The 20,362-nt window shown below is 37.3% G+C and overlaps 1 protein-coding gene across 2 annotated transcripts in view; it reads left to right on the forward strand.

Moving 5' to 3' along the window:
* CRYZ (crystallin zeta) overlaps positions 1-16,807 on the forward strand; it is a 33,801-nt gene extending 16,994 nt beyond the window's left edge. For both annotated transcript variants that reach the window (XM_004480689.3, XM_058303357.2), the window contains 5 exons: positions 3,343-3,394; positions 7,497-7,646; positions 14,366-14,467; positions 14,591-14,686; positions 15,112-16,807. In XM_004480689.3, the coding sequence (XP_004480746.3) occupies positions 3,343-3,394; positions 7,497-7,646; positions 14,366-14,467; positions 14,591-14,686; positions 15,112-15,273 (562 nt within the window). In that variant the 3' untranslated portion in view covers positions 15,274-16,807. The remainder of the gene's footprint in view (positions 1-3,342; positions 3,395-7,496; positions 7,647-14,365; positions 14,468-14,590; positions 14,687-15,111) is intronic.
* The last annotated feature ends 3,555 nt before the right edge of the window (positions 16,808-20,362 follow it).

Genomic DNA, 20,362 nt, shown 5'->3' on the forward strand with positions numbered 1-20,362 from the left:
GTCCAGTTTTGGACTTCAAGCTGTGAGATGTGTATCCTGATGGTGACGCAGTTTTTTGGACAAAGGATCTGAAGCTTGAAGGCTGGCAATATAACTTTGGGGATATCAGCATATAGATGGTAGTTGGTAAGATGAAAGTAATTGAAATCCCTCAAGAAGTGAGACAGTGGAGTGAGAATGGAACACTAGTGAACACCAACATTTAAGAATGTAGTCAGAGGAAGAGACAGCATCCCGAGGAGAACTAAACAGAGTGGATCCCAAGGCCAGGAGAGTATGGAGGTTACACTAAGGGCATGGACTTTGGCAAGAGGAAGACCTGGGCTAGAGTACTGTCTTCACCTCGTCCTAGCTATAAACTAGGTCAAGCAACTTCCCTGTTTTAGCTGCAGTTTCCTGATTTGTAAAACCTGGAAAATAACAACCTCTAAATCAGGGAATGTGGTAAGAATTAAATGAGGTCACACATGTAAAGCTCTCAGTGCCTAGCACAAAGTGCTCAGCTGATGTTGGCAGTTTTAGAGGTAGTAGCAGATATTGTTACTAAGGAGGGAGGCTAGCTGTCAGATGCAGCAGTGAAGTCTATTCAGAAAAATATGTCAGTTGTATTTAGCAATTAAGTGTTCATTTAGTCGGATTAGTTTCAACAGAGTTGTGGGATAGAAGCTTTACTGAGTGGGTTGAGGGAGGAAGAGGAAATAAATTCCTTCAATGAAGACTATTCTTTTTTTAAAAACTGGGAGGGGGGTGTGCAGGAAAGAGAGTAGAGATTATTTTTGGAAAGTGTGGGGACAGGTCTTTTCAAAGGATGGGTGAGAACTCAGCCATGTGTGTAGCAGAGAGGAAGGATCTAGGAGAGAGGGAGAAATTAAAAATTTGGAAGAGAGGGAAGAAGGGCAGATAGAGCAATATCCTGCATGGGGCAGTATGGAAAGGACCTAGGACAGAGAGATTGGCTTAGAAGAATAAAAGGACAGTTCATCCCTTAAACATAAAGGAGATAAATATGGTATAATAGTGGAACAGTTTTTAGGTAGGAAGAAGATATTTTGAAGGAGCTTATATTTGAGAACTGGAACTGTAGTGACACCCAAGTGTTTGGTCATGGGATTTCCTTCTGCAATATTCAGCCATTTGGATAAAGCATCAGAGAAAGTCAGTTTTTGCATTAATTCAGGCTGGAATATTGGTAGCAAAATGTAAAAGTGCAAAGTAAATGAGCATGCTGGAGAGAGAGGTTGGGGTTTCTACCATGGGGTCCAGGCTGATTAAGGAAGGGAGTGAGGCCAAGAGCAGCTAGTGGGTAGAAATGAGCAATTGAGAGACAAGCATCTCTGTGAAATGGGGCTGAGGGAGCGGGGTGGGCAAGTTTTGAGAAAATGTGGGTTGGTAAAATTAAGATAGGCGATTGCTGTCATAATAGTGGTTATCAGTGTCCCATATTTGTCAGGTAGAATGGTTAAGATTGGTTACCAAATTTAGCCCTGGGAGAGGATGGTTAAAGTGGAAAAGAATTGAGAAATTGTGATGTTAGGTTTTCTTCTGGGTAAATATTGAAATCTAGATTGGGGCAAGATTTGGGGTGAAAGAGAAAGCCTTTGTGCCATGTAGTACAGTCTTCAGTGACTAAGGAGACGTGCAGGAAGTGAGTGGAGCAGCATTGTAGAAGCTGTGCTGGAGCTCTGCCTAGAGGCCCAGTGGAAAGTAATTTTTATACTGTTCAAAGGATAGAAGGACTATAACAGTGGAGAGTGAGAGGAATGTGAGCCTATTTTTCCCCCACCCACCTAGGCCTGGAATTTTAGGAGAATATGTGATTAGTGTTTGAAGTATTGTACATGATAAAAAAAAATTCATTAGGAAGTTTTTCATATCCCATAGTATAACAGTAGCAATCCTATTACTTTACATTTTCATTTGACTTTTTAAAATGTCGAAGTGTTTTGGTAATGGTTATCTCAGTTTATCATTGTGAACCCTCAGTTTAAATCACTGCCCTCAATCCTTTTATCTCCTTGTGAGAGAGTTAGAGAAAGATTCATTTATTGCTTATTATTGCCATTTGTTGGCCATTGGCACACAGTCTTGAACAGAACGCTGGATTACTGTGTTCTCACTCTCAGATTGAACATAATGTCTCTACAGTGTGGCCACCCCCTATTGTTCTAGGAAGGCAGAGATCCTCCCTGAGAGTTAGATTTGGATCACACTATAGCTGCTGGCTTGTGACATTTGTGCTTGTCTGGAAGAGTAAAGCATTGCCCAAGCTGTCTTGCTGCATGTTCCCTTGTTTTCAATATAAAATAGAAAAGTAGTAGTATGAATTGGAAGTTAAAAGAGGATCTGGACATTTCATGGGGTGACATGGGCACCTTTGTGAGAGAATTTATCATATTTATTATTACCCTCTTACCATTGCTGACATAGCATTGCTTTCTTTTTTTTTTTTTAACATTTTATTTTTAAAGAAGCTTTAGATTACATAAACATTACATCAAACGTATAAGGGATTCCCGTATACCCTGCCCATACAAACCTTCCCACATTAACAACATCCTTCATTAGTGTGGTACCTTTGTTACAATTGATGAACACATGTTGAAGCATTGCTACTAACCATGGACTATAGTTTACATTATAGTTTACACTTTGCCCTGCATAATTGTATAGGTTTTGACAAAATGCATAATGGCCTGTACCCTATATTGCAGTGTCATGCAGGACAATTCTAATGTCCCAAAAATGCCCCTTTGTTCCCCCCATTCTTCCCTCTCCCTCCCCTCAAAACCTCTGGTGGCCACTGCCTTTATATCATGACCTGGTGCAACCTGATATTCAGAGGCATGGAGAAGTGAAATTGTTATCTTACCACCAACAAAAGATAGACTAGCTACTCTGTTTACTTGGGCATTAATTTGGATCACCAAAGAAAGGGTGAGCTATAACAAACCTGCTTTGAGGCACTTTCTGTGGACCTGCAGGAATGAAAGACTCTAGTTCCTCTAGATTCAGCAGTTTCATTTAACATATGTGCAAAGACTGCAGCCTCTCAGAAGTTAACCCAAAATCCAGTACAGTGCCTGGCGCATAATAGACTCGCAGTATGCATTTGCTGGGTGGGTCCGTGGGTGAATGGAAGGAAGGTTTTCTTTTATCGATCACTCAGAAGGACCATTATTTCATCCTGTGGAACTTGGAGAAGTATTTTGGGTTGTAGATCAGGATAGTTTCCTCTTTGAGTAAGTGTTAGCTGAACTGAGGATAGAATTTCCTTAAGGATAATAAAAAGCACTTGAGCTTAATTAAAGAACTGGGTGATGGAAATTGTGCTCTCTTTTGCAGTGCCCGGGTGAAAGCTGGAGAAAATGTTCTGGTTCATGGGGCTAGTGGAGGAGTAAGTACTTTTTAAAAAGTCTGTTTAAAGAGCTTGGGTGTATGTGTTTCATATTATATGTCTTTTAGTAATTTTTAAAAACCAAATTTATACATACAGACAAGGATGGTTTTTCCCTTTATGTGCTGAATCTTCTCTTAAAGATGATTCTTTATCATTAGTTTAACATTCTTAGTTAATAAATCCAACCAACTACCCCATCAAAAATGTACATTTAGTTTTCCCACCCGTGTTGGATGTGGACCAAGATAAACTGGCTTTGTTTTTGCCTTCAAGAAGCACATGCTATATGAAAATTTATTTAGAATTTTACACAGTTCTTTAAGGATACTATTAATTCCATATCCCCTTAATAAGGAAACTAAGGCTTATTAAAGCCTTACCTAAGTTTTCCCAATCAGCATCACAAAGCTATACTGTGAATTCTTTGTCCTCCTCTCTTCCTTCTGCTGCGTGCCTGCTGTGCTATAATGACATTCATGGAATGCAGTGTACAGCTGTGTCCTTACCACCACAACCCATGACTTAAAATGCTAATGTGGGGGTGTGAGGGACTCAGAACTTATAAAATAAGCCCTTCAGTGAAATCACCCATCTCAAGGCTGTCAGAAACCTTGAATAACCTGACTGTCAGTCTTCCTCTGAGGAGCTTAGAGGAAAAGTTAGAGCTCTGAGGTTGGAATTTAAGAAGAAATCCACATGCCCTCTATCCTATATGTAGAAGCTTTAGAAAATTTGGAAACAGGATTTCACATTTTTAAAATAAAGGGCCATAGGGTAGATGGGTCACCTTGAGGAAGCTGCTTAAGCCTTTCAGAGCACTGTGTACTCTGGGGAGTAGATTGAAAGAAGTAACTTATTAACTGGTGTATTATCTACTGAATATTGTGTGCTATCCTGAAAAATGTTAATTTACCTCTCAAGGTGGCTAGGTAATACAAACAGAATTTAGTCAACAATGTTTCTATGTTATTTTAGATAGATGAATCACAAAAGTTTCATGCTGTTTCCTTTGTATCTCAAATAGATCAATTTTGAAGGATTTAACAATTCAGACTATTTACTAAAACATACAGATTGTTTTTATGGGGCTTGAGAAAATATCACCTACATACCTTGTCAAAAACTCCCATTGTTTAGTTTTGCCAAAGAGGCTATTTTGGGGTTAAATTAAATTTTACACTAAATAACTAAAGGCTCTGTCAAACAAATGCATTTATTTAAATTGTTATGGTTTCCGGAAAGCTAACCTTGTGCTCTGTATAGACCGGGAGAAATTTCAGTGGAAGAGGAAAGAAGAATTTAAAGAAAATCTCTTTTTATTCCCTTTACCCTCTTGTAAAAATCCCTGTCTCTTCGTAACTTTTTTTTTTTTAGACAGAATCCGCAGTGTCCTCTGAGCTGGCTGAGAGTTTGTTAAATCCTTGTCTGGCGGGGTTAGGGAGATGTCCTAATGTGTGAAGCATTTTTGATCCTTCCTGCCCTACCAGAGGGAAACAGAGTACTGGGTTTTGTCATGCTTCTGTTTGTACTTTCTGTCTCATTTAATTCAAATTCTTTTGGGATTATGCTGTGTGTTTAAGATAGTGTGAAATCTATGAATGCAGCTACCATCTAGATGTGTTGGTGGGGGTGTGTCCTATTTTAGTATTAGCAAAATGTAGAAGGAAAATAGTTGACAAGTAATGAATGGGTACGTAATCCAGTGAAGGAGTAGTGTTAGTATAATTGTTGAAAAGAGTAGAATAAGCAGTGCTTTTAAAATAGCTATTGAGTGTCCCTTTAAGGTAATTAAAGCATAAAGAGATGTTATATTTCCATTACATTTTTAGTTTAAAATGTGATTTTACTAAAGGCCTATTTTTTTTTTTAATTTGGAAATTAAAGTAGCAGTCACTAATTGTGCCTATTCCATAGTGTACTGTATTTCATCTAATTTAATGTTTCTCTCCCTCATGAGACAGTTTCATGTGCTTGTTTGTTTGCCTGTTTTTGGATAAATCAAACACATCTCTGCCATAGCCCAAGTTCAGACTCATCACTCCCATATGCCAGGTAATATAGAAGGTCCATTTCAGGCCTGGGAGTTTGTGATTCTGTTATAGTTTTAATTTTATTTCTATCTTTGTTTTTCATTTTAATTATTTTCTATCTTGCCCAATCCATAATGATTTCTAAATCAGTGATTATCAATGGGGGATAATTTTGTCCCTCCAGGAGAAATTTGGCGATGTCTGGAGACATATTTGGTTGGCGTAACTCAGCAGGGGTGGGGGTGGGGTGGTAGGGAGGATGAGAGTGCTGCAATACACAGAATAGCCTCCCACCAAAAAAATTAGTGTTGAAAATTCCAAAATGTCAGTAATGCTAAGGTTGAGAAACATTGCTCTAAATGTGTGTGACATTTACCTGTACCATTCATTTGGCATATAATCAAGCATATGTTTTCTATTATTGTTATTTAAGTATTTACTCGTTTTTCTATATTCCTAAAATATTTTTGTGCCTCTTTTATACCAAGCACATTTGTTTGGTATTTGTTTAGTATTATAGTGATCTCATCCAAGCCTTTGTCTTTACTGTCTATAAACTGACAAATCTCAAATTTGTATCTCTAACTCTGAACTCTTTTGAGTCCATACCCATATTCAACAGATTACTGAACATCTTCACTTAGATGAGCAATTTGCAGCTCGGCATGTTCCCAAGTGGATTCTTAATGCTTTCACAAACTTGATCCACCCCAGTCTTCCCTATCTCAGTTAATCTCGCAGTTAATCTGGCCAAAGATTTAGGAAGATGGCCTTGATTTTTTTTTTTCCCTTACCTCCCACATTCAATCCATGAGGAAGACCTATCAGGTTACTTCTAAACTATATCTGAATTTGCTTTTGTTCATTCCAGTGGCACCATCTTAGATCAAGCCAGCTTCATCCTTTATCTAGACTATTATACCAAGTACTAACTGATTTTCTTGCTCCCATTCTTGCCCCCCACCTTCTTTTTGCCTCACATGTAATTGGAGTAATCTTTTTAAAGCCTAAACCATATCATATTACTCCCCTGCTTAAACTCTCCAATGTTTTTTCTTAGCCCTCACTTACAATCTAAACGCTTTACTGTCCTTTCCAAAGTCCTGTGTTACTCAGCCTCCCTGTGCCTCTCTAACCTTATCTTCTTCTACTCTCTCTCACGTTCCCCATTATCAGGCCACATTAACATTCTTTTTATTGCTTGAACACCCCAAGCTCATTCCAGCTTCACCAGTGTAGCCATGGCCATATACTCTGCTGACAGCATTCTTCAGGTGGCTTCCCAGAACTTCATTTGGCTTGTTTCCCCACTATATTTAGGTCTCATTTTTTGAGAATGACCTTTCCTGATGACCTAAATAGCTCCTATCTTTTTCTAACCCAATAGCCTATTTTATTCATAGTATTTATTGTTTTCTAAATTTATTTTATTCATTTATTTGTTAATGTGTTTATCTTCCTTGTTAGAATGTTGCATCTTGCATGAAGACACTCAATAATATTGATCATATGAACAAATAAATAAATTTGTGCACATATCTGTCTCTTCCATTTAAATGGTAGAGGCCGTACATCTGTTATATAGCATTTTTATATACAGTTAAAGTATGAAGTCAGTGAGCATATTTTGATTATCTAAAAACTTTGTACCTTCTGCAGGTACAACTTAGCAGATGCTAAGTACTTACTTCACTGCTATGATTAAAATCTCCAGCTCTGTAGTTTGGTTTAGTCTAATTCCTGTTTCCATCTCTGTGTGATTTGGGCAAGTTACTTATATTTTCCAAGCTTTATTTTCCTCATCAGTAGAATAGGGATAATAATAGTATCTACTTTATAGGATTATTGGGAGAATGGAATAAAGCAATGCATTTAGCATATTTTGTGTAGTACATGACACATCATAAGGACTCAGTAAAAGTTAGATATTGTTATTTCTTCATTTAATCTCTAAGTTCCATAAGGATAGGTTAGGACCTAGAATAATATTAAGTCCATTATGTATATTTTAATAAATGTTTGCAGGAATACAAAAATCTCAAACTGCTGGATTGTATTTTGTTTTTCAGGTTGGACTGGCAGCATGCCAAATTGCTAGAGCGTATGGCTTAAAGGTCTTGGGTACAGCTGGTACAGAGGAAGGGCAAAATATTGTTCTGCAAAATGGAGCCCATGAAGTATTTAATCACAGAGAAGTTAATTATATTGATAAAATTAAGGTAAAAATTCCTACAATTTTATAAAAGTCAAACTTTGTTTCTTGGGAAACTTACATTTTTTTTGTAAGTTCTTTGACCAACTATTCTCTTAAAGTTTGCTTCTTTTTTTTTTATGCCTATATATGTTTTTAAGGTAAGTTTTAAAAAACAGATGTCTTGAGTTTTAAGACATCTTTACTATCAGTTCTGTCTTATCTATGTATACCAAAGAAAATGTGGCTTCTCTAGAGTTTATTCTTATAAAAATTGGTACCCTTTAATACAGTTGACATTTTAAATAATGCATAACTTTATATTATCAGCTGGGAGGTATCCTTAATATAATTTCTATTAGTGTTTGTTTTCTAAGGAAGATGAAGTATCCACAGATTATAAACTGGATCTTTCTAGCCTTGTGGAATAAAGTTTGTTAAGGGGAGCTTTGAAGGAATAATCACTACCTCATCCAAAGCCATGAGTAGCAGTTAGTTGTTTCATATATCCCACTGCTATGATAGAATTTGATTAGACCCTAAATTTCCCCATTTGTACTAAAGTAGCAATTTACTAAGCACCGCTTTGCTATTCTTCAGACCACTTCTCATGTTAGGAAAGAAAGGGGGAGGACCTACCTGGCTCAAGCAGTTGAGCATTTGGTTCCCAGTGCCTCCTAAAAAAGACAAACAACGAGTAGACATCAAACAAAAACAAAGAGCAAACAACAAGCAAGACAATAAGCAAAAACAAATGAGCAGAGAGTAAATGTGGTTCAAGCAGTTGAGCACCTGTCTCCCACATGGGAGGTCCTGGGTTCAGTTCCTCGTGCCTCCTAAAGAAAAAACAGACAAGGAGCAGATGAGGAGCAAAAAAACAATGAGCAAACAGATGAAGGAGTCAACTGGTTGGGGTGTGGGTAGAAAGAATTAGAATTTCCCAGGTGCTGATTATTATGTAAAGTAGGTCATTACAAACTGAGGAAAAATACAAGTAAGGATTTGTTTATTACAATCAAATAATCTTGCCAAAAAACTGAGCAAAGACTCTAGGAAAACTAGAATCCATTACTTGCTTCTGATACCATTGTGTAGGAGTATTTACAAAAATGAAAACTGGCCAGATATTTTAAGAATACGGTTTTTGTTTTATAGTAATCTAATTTTAAGACTATGAAGTCTTGTGGCTTCTCTCTTTTGCCAACAAACATTCTTAAGTTTCTCCCATTCTCAAAAACTAGATTCTCTTAATCTTTTATCTCACCCCCTCTCTCTCTCCTCACCATTACACCAAACATTTTGAAAAAGTAGTGTTTATTACTTTTACTTTCCTATTTCCCACCACTTCCTGTTAAAGCTGTACTTCTGTCCCAACTACTTAAATTACTTCTCACAGGTCACCAGTAAACTCCTAATTACCAATCCTCTGACTTTGTCTCATTCCACATCTTTTGTTTCTCAGTGGCTTGACACTGAAGACTCTTCTTGAAATTGGTTCACGTCATAAAATTTCCTTGACTATCATTTGTCTTCCTCTTCATTTTACTTAAATGCTAGTGTTCCTCATTTTTTCCCCCTTTGGTCTTCATCTTTTCCAGTGTTATACGTTCATCCTGATCATATACTCCCATGGCTTCAGTTATTACCCGTATGCGGTTGATTTCCAAAGCTATAACTGGCCTAAGTACCATTTCTTTATGCCATCAACCCTCTTGACATCTCCACTCATCTAGTTATCCATCCAACTGGTCATGCAAGACAATGTACATTTCGTTTTTTATGCTTATCTTTTTATCACCAATCTCCTTCTTGCCCATCAAGATGCTCACCTTATTCTTTCGGTTTCATCTCTGGCGTGATTTTCAAATGTATCTTTTTTTCTCTATTCCTTCCACCATTGTGACCTAGTTAGGTGTCTTCTCCATCCTTGACTTACCTTAGCTCCTAACTGAACTAATATTCCCTTCTGTCTTCTGCATTGTCTCCAGAATTATTGGTTCCCTTTTAAAAAAACACCTCTAGGAATAACAAAAAGGGAAGCTACATGAGGAGAGGAATTTGTATCTCTCTTGTTGCCTGATGCATCTCCAGTGCCTACAGCAGTGTCTGGCACTTGGAATAATGAACACCTGCCCCCCAAAAGTACAAAATCTTTCATGTGACATTGAATATATTTTCATAATCTGTACCAATTCACAATTTCCTCCCATCTTTCTGCTGCTCCCACCTTGCCTAAATATGTATTCCAGTTCTGCTGGGTCACTTTCTAATCCTGGCCTGAACTCTCAGTCTCCTATACCTTTGCTTTTGTTTCTTCTGTCCAGACTGCCTCTGCCTCTTTCTAGCTTCTCTTGCTCATCTTCCTTCCTTTTTGCTTAAGAAACTTCTGTTCATCCCTCAGGACCCAGGCCATCAGCTCTGTGAAACTTTTTGTGATCACCCCAGTCAATCGGACTTTAACTCTTTGTCTACAACCTATGGTTTATTTCTGCTGATGTAGCACTTAGTCCTTTACAGTACAGTTAGGATGATCATATTATCCTTCTTTCTCCCTAGCTATGTTTTGAGCTTCCTGTATTCATTTTTGAATTTCCAGTACCTCGCACAATACCTGGCACAAATATTTATTTTTTTAGTTAAAATAAAATTAATACAATGTAGATATATATATTAGCTTTTTTATATTCTTTTTAAATTTTTTAATTTTAAAGAAACTTTAGATTATATCATTGTTTCATCAAAAATATAGGGGGAACCAGCAAGATGGTGGCGAAGTAAGGCGCTCCTAGAGTCAGCTCCTGCTAGAGGGCAGTTAATAAACATCCAGACCTATCTGGTGCTAGCTGGTGCACATGTCTGGGGGCTCCAGGAGACCAGAAGAGCATCCTGCAACATCCTTAAAGGAATGGAAGGAGGAGACTGCCCATTTGCAAAGAAGATTCGTAAGTAGAGTGCACAACGCCACGGAAACCGGTGCCCATCCTCCACTGGAGGCACAAGCCACCTCGGGAGCTGTTCCACAGCTGGAATTGAAAGCTCCACTTCCCAGAAATGGGGGAGGAAGAGATGGTTGGGCACCAGCTTCAGCTACTAATGAGTAAATTCAGCAAGCTAAAGTATAATCCTAAGAACAGCTAAAGTTTGAGCTTGTCCAAGCCAGAAAGAGTCCATTAGCTGCCATTTTAACTCCACACCTGGCATAAGGGGAAGGAGGTCGAACTGAAAATCACAGTGCTTGTGGGGACCAGCTTCATTCCATCCAGGTCAGATTTCAGTTCTAGTCTGGGCCCCAGCCCCACCTCCGGCAGGGAGGAAGCTGGGAGAACCTGTGCCAGCCTCTCTGGGAATTGCCGGCCAAGCTATGGAGGCCGGTGATTGTCCTACTTTGGCAGCGAGGGCTGCCCCAGGAGCTATTCTGTGGCTGGAATTGGAAGCTCCATTTCCCAAAACGGGAGTAGGAGACAGTTGGCCACTGATTTCAGCTACTGATTAGTAGACTTGGCTGGGTTAGGTATAGCCCTAGGAATAGCTAGGGTGTGAATCTGTCCAAGTTGGAAAGAGGCTGGTGGCCGCCATTACTCCGCCCCCAGCATTAGGGGAAGCCGTGTTGATAAAAAATCACAGTGAACAGGTTTCTTTCACTGAGATCAGCATGCAGCCCTAGCCTAGGCCTCAGCCCCACATCTGGCAGGGAGGAGGCTGGCGGGCCTGCAACAGCTATCTGGGTAACTGTAGGTACCTTTGTCTGGCACAGACTGAATAATCAGTCTACTGGGGCAACTGCAGTCATCTTGGACCTGCATTGCATAGATTGCTGCCCACACCTGCACCTCCATCCCCACTGCAGGCAGAGGAGGAAGGGGTATGAAGCTTCATCGGTCTCTCTGGGCAACTACAGTCTAGGCCTGTATGACTTGTAGTAGTATTCCACACAGCTGTGACTCTGTCCCTACCCCTGGCAAAGGATAAAGTTGGGAAAAACCTCAGTCCCTGGGGCAAGGAGGACAGCCTGATCCTCCACAGCTTACCGCACCAAATACGTCCTTGGCTCCTACTACATAACCAGCAAGGGAGAAAGGGCAGGAATCCCTAAACTAAAGAGAAAAACTGCACCCAGAATAAATACACTACTAAGCCAGATGCCAAGATACAAATAAAAAATTACAATCCACACCAAGAAACAGGAAGCTTATGGCCCAGTTAAAGGAACAAGATAAGCCTCCAGATGACATACAGGAGTTGAGACAACTAATCATAGATGTTCAAACAAATCTTAATAAATTCGATAAGATGGCTAAAGAGATTAAGGATATTAGGAAGACACTGGATGAGCACAAAGAAGAATTTGAAAGAATACATAGAAAAATAGATCTTATGAGAATGAAAGGTGCCATAAATGAAATTTTGAAAAATTGGAATCATGTAATAGCAGATTTGAGGTGGCAGAAGAAAGGATTGGTGAACTTGAAGTAATGGCCTCTTAAAGTGAACATACAAAAGAACAGATGAAGAAAAGAATGGAAAAAATTGAACAAGGTCTCAGGGAACTAAATGACAGCAAAAGATGTACAAACATACATGCCGTGGATATTTCAGAAGGAGAAGAGAAGGGAAAAGGGGCAGAAGGAATGTTTGAAGAAATATGGTAGAAAATTTCCCAACCCTGTTGAAGAACATAGATATCCCTGTCCAAGAAGCACAGCATACTCCCATCCGAAAAAATCCAAATAGACCAACTCTGAGACACATACTCATCAGAACATCACAGGCCAAAGACAAAGAGAATTCTGAGAACAGCAAGAGAAAAGCAATGCATAACACATAAGGGATACCCAGTAAGATTAAGTGCTGATTTCTCAGCAGAAACCATGGCGGCAAGAAGAAAAATACAAATGGAGTGACCTTTGGACTGTGGTTAGCAGTAATATAATATTCCTGCATCTATGCCAAAGATATACTGTGTTGTTAATGGGGCAGTATGGAAAATGTGAGCCAAATGTACACTATGGATGTGGTAACAGTCAGATGATATTATCTGTAACAAATGTTCCACCACAGTGTGGTGTGTTGATCGAGGGGTGTTGTTTGGGAATTCTGCACATGTGCATGATTGTTTTCTAAGTTTACAACTTCTGTCATAAAAAATATACCTAAAAAATAATAATAGGGTGGGTTGGGGGAAAAATACACCAAATATAAGAAAAGGACTATAATTAGTAGTAAGATTTTGACAATATTCTGTCATTATTTATCCCAACAAACGTCTCACAACAATGCAAAGTGTTGGTGGAGGGTTGATGTATGGGACCCCTGTATGATGTTATACAAGTTTGCTTTCTAAGTTCACAACTTTCGCTATACACTTATTTATGCATGTTCATGTATAAATGATATAAAGATAATAATAGGGTTGGTTGGGGGAAAAATACTTTGTTTAGTAGTAATATTTTGACAATGCTCTACTCATTAGTTAAAAATGTGTAACAACAATGCAAGGTACTAGTGATAGGGTGAGTTATGAGAGTCCTGTATGATGTTATATATGATTGTTTTGTAAGTTCATAACTATTACTATACACTTACTGTTTATATATGTTTATGTATGAATGATATACTTAAATAAATTTTTTAAGAAAGTGAAAAAATATATAGTGGATTTCCATACACCCCACCCTTTCCCCCTCCCACACCTTTTCGAAACCATTAACATCTTTCATTAGTGTGGTACATTTGTTACAATTAATGAACACATATTGAAGCATTACTACTAAACATGGTCATAGCTTACATTATGGTATAATTTTATAGGTTTTGACAAAATGTATAATGGCCTGTATCCATCATTGCAATGTCATGCAGAACAATTCCAATGTCCCAAAAATACCCCGTGTTACACCTATTCTTCCCTCACCTGCCCTCAGAACCTCTGGTGACCAAGGCCTTTATATCAATGTTATAAGTTCTTCCATTGTTATAATAATAATAAGTCTATTTTAGTCCATAGTTGCGTTCCTCCCTCATGTGTGTTCATTCCTCAATCTTTAGGATTTTAGGATGGTAATGCACACTCTGCTTCTAGTTGAGAGGGGACATAGATCTCATTCTCCTTTACCTTTAAGCACTACCAGACACTTAAACACACACCCAGACTGTCTTCAAGAATGAAGGGACCAAGTGTCTTTCCTTCCCTCTAATGTCAGTGACTCCACTTGTGGTCTTGCTAGATATATATACCTTTTTAAGAGTCCGTTTTGGATCTTAAGGACCAACATCTGAGAGGTAAAAAAGAAAAGAATTTGTGTGCCAAACTGGCTGTAAACCATTTAGAACAAAACCAAATGCACAAAAAATATTCTGCAATTGAAAAAGCCAACATTTCTTTTGCTTTTTGTTTTTTTAAATAAAAAAATGAGAGCCTTTTTGGGGGTTGGATTTTTGTTTGTTTCTCTGAAATTGCATTTTGGAGGTAGACAATTTTCAACTATGGAAAATTATTTTGTAACCAAGTTGAGTGAGTACCTGAAAACTTTATTAAAGCAATTTATGTAGTACAAATCATTATTTTAGATGGTGTAGCTGGTGACTTGGAATTACAGCATCATATATTGTATCATTTTAAAATTTGCATTATTATTCTTAAAAAGATATACCACTTTACATGTCATTTGAAATACACTTCTGTAATATATGTATATTAACCATTTTACAGTTTTCACTTATCTTACTATGTACTCTTATGTTATATAGAAATCTGTTGGTGAAAAAGGAATTGATGTGATTATTGAAATGTTAGCTAACGTAAATCTTAGTAATGATTTGAATCTTCTGTCACGTGGAGGACGAGTAATAGTAAGTATTTCGTTTTTTTACCACTTTGAAATTTTACTGTAATTTAGATTTTAAGCCATCCATTTACATTTAAAACTATTTTGGAGTAATCTTTAACTGTAGACGTACTGTTTTTCATAATAGATTGTTGGCAGTAGAGGTCCTATTGAAATAAACCCACGGGACACCATGGCAAAAGAGTCTAGTATAATTGGAGTTGCTCTCTTTTCATCAACCAAGGTAGGAAGTGATTTTGATTTTGCTGTTATATAAAAATTGATACAGTTTGCCTGGCCAGGCAGACAAAAATTTTATTAAGTTGATGTTGAACTTAGTTTTCTGACAGGAGTGGGTTGATAATTAGTAACTAGAAGATAACTAGAGTGATAATGTAATTTATTCAAGTTAGTATACTTTTGAGAGTACTATTAGTAATTATATCTGAACAATAGGTATTTTGTAAACTGAGACTATTCCAGGCAAATTGGGACTTATGGTTATTCTATAGACAGTTGCTTTTTCTATAGTTTTGGACTAGTTCACAAAAGCCACACATTTGTAAGAAATTTTTATACTATAACTCTTAAACTCAGAAGTTTTCTAGTGCTTCTGAAAATTAAGTCATGTGGTCTACTATAAACAAACAATTTTTTTCTTTCCCTCAGGCGGAATTTCAGCAATTTGCAGCAGCACTTCAAGCTGGAATGGAAATTGGTTGGTTGAGACCTGTAATAGGTTCTCAATATCCATTGGAGAAAGCGGCCCAGGCTCATGAAAATATCATTCATAGCAGTGGGGCTACTGGAAAAATGATTCTTCTCTTATGATGATTTATTCTTTCATATGTTTCCTATGTAATTACAGATTTTTTTCCTCATAATTTTAGTTACTATTTTTGCTTTAATTAGCATTCATTTGATTTAATGGGTTTCTTATATTTATAAAAACAAGATTTTTCTGAAGAGATCATGGGCATTGGAATAAAATGTACCTTATAGCATGCAATATTTTTTATACCTGCCACTTCCAACCAAGAAGTTGTTGTAGTTAGAAACAGAATGTTGGTGGTCCTTTGGCGTTTGGATGCATTCCAGAAGTTCTAAGCAGGTATTAATACTTTATGAGTAATTCTAAATGTATTACTAAAATATGCTAATTCAAAATAGAACTGCTCAATTTTTAAGAATTTCTAAGCCCACTTATCCTTATAAAGTTTTTTTAAGTCTCTGATAATCTAAGATTTTATTGAAGTCTAAAGATTTTTCTGGATTTAAAAAAGTCCTTTTCCAAACTAATATTTGGATCTGCAAGACTCCTAGAAGGACAAGAATAAACAATATCCAAAGCCATTAGTTTTTCTAATAGTTCCAAAATATTAGAACTTACACTGTTTTAATGATTAAATACCAATGACCCATATGTTTTCTGAGTACTTTAGCCTTATTTTTGGTATAATATTTACTAGGTACATATTCTACAAATAGATGCTTCCTGACTGATTAGATTTTTCACAGATTTTTAGTTATCTGTTTATGTGATAGGGTTCATGTATATTCTGTTAAATTTGGCTCCCTAAGAATGATCTGCTTTTGTTTTCATAACATGTTAACCTGTATTAATTCTATAGGAAATTAAAAACTTTAATTTGTCTATGTATAGTCTATAGTAAAAATGATTATAAGGCATGTTTATAATTGCACATAAATTGAAATAATTTTTCAAGAATATTATGTGAGTGATCAAAACATAAGGAACAGCTCTCAGGAAAGAATGTCTACAACTTGTATTGATTCTCATCTTTTGGTTCTTGCCTCATATCACTTCTGTGAAGCCCTAATGGTTACTTCCTAACAATGTTCTATGCTGGAAGTCTTTATCTATACCAAATAAATGGATAACTATTTAGAAACTTCACATCAATATTTATGTGCAAGGTAATGAGGTTTAGTAGTTTGTTATTTTTTGTTTTCTTTTTTCTTCATATAAACACAGCCTTCAAAGACTGCTGTTTGATTATGTGATCGATTCTCTTGACTGGATTTTTTTCTGTTGAATGACAATTTCTGGTTTGATCATGAACTCCGACTTCAGTAATGAAGAGAAAGCACCGCTCATTCCTGTAATGGAGGGTGTCATTGGCTTCTGACTGTCTATACCATGGCTGAAGTGTTTTTGCTGTTAGTGTTTTCTGACTTTATTCACTGTTACAATTTAACAGTCCTGTGAAATAACATGTTGGAAAAGGTGTGAGAAAAAAGTATTGCCATGAATATAGAGGCTAACATTTTATGCTCATCTTAAAATGGAGGATTTCCCTATATACACAAAAAGATTAAAAGATTAATTATTCTGTAAAAGTAATTTTAATCTCTTTGCATATTTGCCTTATTCAAACAATGAGCTAAAACATGCCGATGACTAAACATTTCACAATCCATTGACACAGTTAATTCGGAAGGCAAAAACTAGCCCAATTTTATGCTTTAACTACCATATTTATGATTATGTAACATTAAGTATGGTACCTGCACAAATCTTTTAATGCCAATTCTAATCTTTTCCCAACTTTTCAACCAACTATATTCATTGCTTGGTTGGTGCCTGGAACTTAAGGGCTGCTACATCATTCAGCGGTCCCTATCCCTGAAGGAAAGGAGAGAATAGCAAGCATTATTTTACCTCAACCTTTTGGATTTCTGTTCCTATTTACTTTGACATCTCTGACCTAAATCATTTAATGTGTTAGATATCAAATGTATCTGCTACCCTGAGCCCAGAAAGGTGAGACGACTTCGCAAAGATCACAAAACTAACAGATTCAAACTCAGTTTAGTTTTTGTACCAGACTTTTGCTATAAAACCACAAACTCCTAATTCCAATCTCAAGAATTTTGGCTTTTCTGGGCTGCTGTACCTCTCTCTACTGCAGGAGCTGTGCTGCCTCCTTCCCATCCTCATTTTCCCTTTAATTGCTAGTTCCTAACCCCATTAATTATCTGTGTATAGCTGTCACCTATCTTTATTTGATAAGTCTTTTAAAAGGATTCATGTATCTATTTGTTCAACAAATATTTATTGAGTATTGTGATGGTTAGGCTATTGTGTCAACTCGGCCAGGTAATTGTACGCAGTTATTTTGGTCAAGCAAGAACTGGGCTTACCGTATGTAATACAAGGGCATTTATATACTTCAGTCACCATTGACTTTAATGCAGTGGTAAATCATAGACAGCTGATTACAGTTACATCAATCAGGGAGATTGCCATCAGCAATGAGTGACACTTTATCCAATTAGTTGAATGCCTTAAAAGGGGAAGTGATTCCAGCATTGAGTGAGAATTTCCCAGCTCATCTTTAGACAGCCAACCTCTCCCTGAACTCATCAAGAACCTTCATTGGACTTTCATCCGAGCCCCTGGTTTGCAGCCTGCGGAACCTGAGCTTGTGCATCCCCACAGTCTCCTGAGAGACTCTTATAAAATCTTATACTTTTGACAGATATCTCGTTGATTCTGTTTCCCTAGAGAACCCTATCTAATACAAGTACTTAGAGTCTTAGAAAGCACCATGCTGGAATTTGAGGATACAAAGATGTATAATATACAATTCACATTCTTTTTTTTAAGAAGATTTTATTTATTTCTCCCCCCTCTCCCGACCCCTCCCCCGTCCCCTCCCCCAGTCGTCCGTTCTCTGCGTCTATCCGCTGCTGTATCTTCTTGGTCCGTTTCTGTTGTCAGCGGCACGGGAATCTGTGTCTTTTTGTTGTGTCGCCTTGTGTCAGCTCTCCGTGGGTGCGGCACCATTCCTGGGCAGGCTGCACTTTCTTTCACGCTGTCCAGCTCTCCTTACGGGGCGCTTTCCTTGCGCCTGAGGCTCCGCCACGCGGGGAACACCCTTGAGTTGGCACTCCTTGCGCACATCAGCACTGCGCATGGGCCAGCTCCACACGGGTCAAGGAGGCACAGGGTTTGAACCGCAGACCTCCATGTGGTAGACGGATGCCCCAAGCACTGGGCCAAGTCCGCCGCCCATAATTCACATTCTTGTGCTTACAATTGAGTAGGGAAGGGAATGAAGTAGTAAATTATTTTAGAGTATAAAGGGGAAACGACATGGGAACACAGAGAATGGCACACAGCACCCTTGGGATTTCCACTATGCTTTTAATATTTTTGATGCATTTTTTTGCTCCCTCCATCCAGAGTAGCTTTGACTATAGAGGTCCAAAATAACTTAGATGCTTCTGAAAGGGAAAAAAAACAAGTTGGTATAGCATTTTCTAATGACCTTAGCTTACCTTTATTATGGCTGGAAACTATATTTGTGCCAAGGGCCTTCCACCATTCAGTTCATAGAGGTTTTTTTGTTTGTTTGTTTGTTTGTTTTCACATAAGATAACTTCCAAGAAAGCAAAACCTAGAAAGTCACTTACCTAGCTTAACCAAGTCTCACAGTTCCAAAACCCAGACAGGAAAACAGTTCCAAAACCCAGACATTTTTATTCTTTCCTATTGTCTCAGCTCAATCTTTGATTTGCTTTTACCAAAACATTTTTTTTTTAGCACAGTGCTTTTTAAAAACATGTCATTTGAAAAATTGCCGTACGACACTTTTTCTATCCATAGGGCTTCAGGAATAGCACATAATGAGGGAACTTTCTACCTCTAAGAAATGAGCTTAGGACCCTTTTGCCAATCAGATGAAACTCATGGACACCTCAGAATGTAGCAGCAGATAGTTTCATGACACTCAACATTGTCATGTCTTTAAGTTTTAGGATTATTTAAAATTACATTTTACAACTTTCCCATAATTTCAGTACTTGATAACACAGTTCAACTTTTGTTCAAATGTCATTTTCAGCAAACATTTAGAAATTTGAATTTTCCCAAGGGTGTCATAAAACCATCTCCACCATCCTTACCATCCTTGTTGCAGGCAGTTATCCACTGTACTCAGAATATGCTACATTAAAAAAATCATGCTAAGTCCATGCTATACTGTGTATTATTTAATAAATATATCACACCCACACTGACCTGTCCCTACAAGAATATGTTTTTAAATGCATAAAATAAAATTATAAAAGAAATCAGTTACATGAACTGAAATACAGTTACTAAAATAAAAAAGCATATAATACTATATATACTTCTTAACACATTAAATAATAATCCATACATCAAAATATAGGAAAGTTACATTTTATTTTTTAAAGCAGGCTTCTTAGCCAAGGGACAGAAGTATGGATGAATGTAAGCGATTTTTTGAGATATGCAGCAACTGTAATATAATATGAAATGAATACTACTGTATTTTACTGCATATATTCATAAATGAAAGAAATGCTAGATTTCAGTTATATTTCAGAGAAAATAAAGATAAGTTGATTTTTTTTCAATTCAAGCTCACGGATCCCCTGAAATCTTTCCACTGACCCCCAGAGGTGTGGATCCATGGTTAAGAACCCTTCACCTAGGAAATGTTATATTATGAAAGAAACTCTTGTTCCTTTAGTCTGCCAGTAATCCCTAGGTGCCTATAGTCCATGTATAGTTCTTTAAGAACAACTCTTAACACCAATCCCAAACCCTTTGTTTAATACAAATAGGGCTTTTTAGGACATTGACAAAACGTCTCTAAATTAAAAAAAAAAAAAACACTGAGGAATAGCCAAAAAAATTAAGAAAATGAATTGGGACCAGCCCCAGCAGATGTAACTTTTTTTTTCTTAAGTTAGAGTTATTAGGATCATATCAATCCAAGAATAAGATCAGTAGAACAAAATAAAGTCTATAAATTTTTCTAAAATTTGTACATGACAAAATGGCTTTTCATTGGGGATAGAGGTTATTCAGTAAGAAATCTGGATAGACATAGATTTGGGGAAAAAAGCTAGGGTGATTCACTTC

This window comes from Dasypus novemcinctus, chromosome 9 (genome assembly GCF_030445035.2).
Source record: "Dasypus novemcinctus isolate mDasNov1 chromosome 9, mDasNov1.1.hap2, whole genome shotgun sequence".
NCBI classification, from domain to species: domain Eukaryota; kingdom Metazoa; phylum Chordata; class Mammalia; order Cingulata; family Dasypodidae; genus Dasypus; species Dasypus novemcinctus.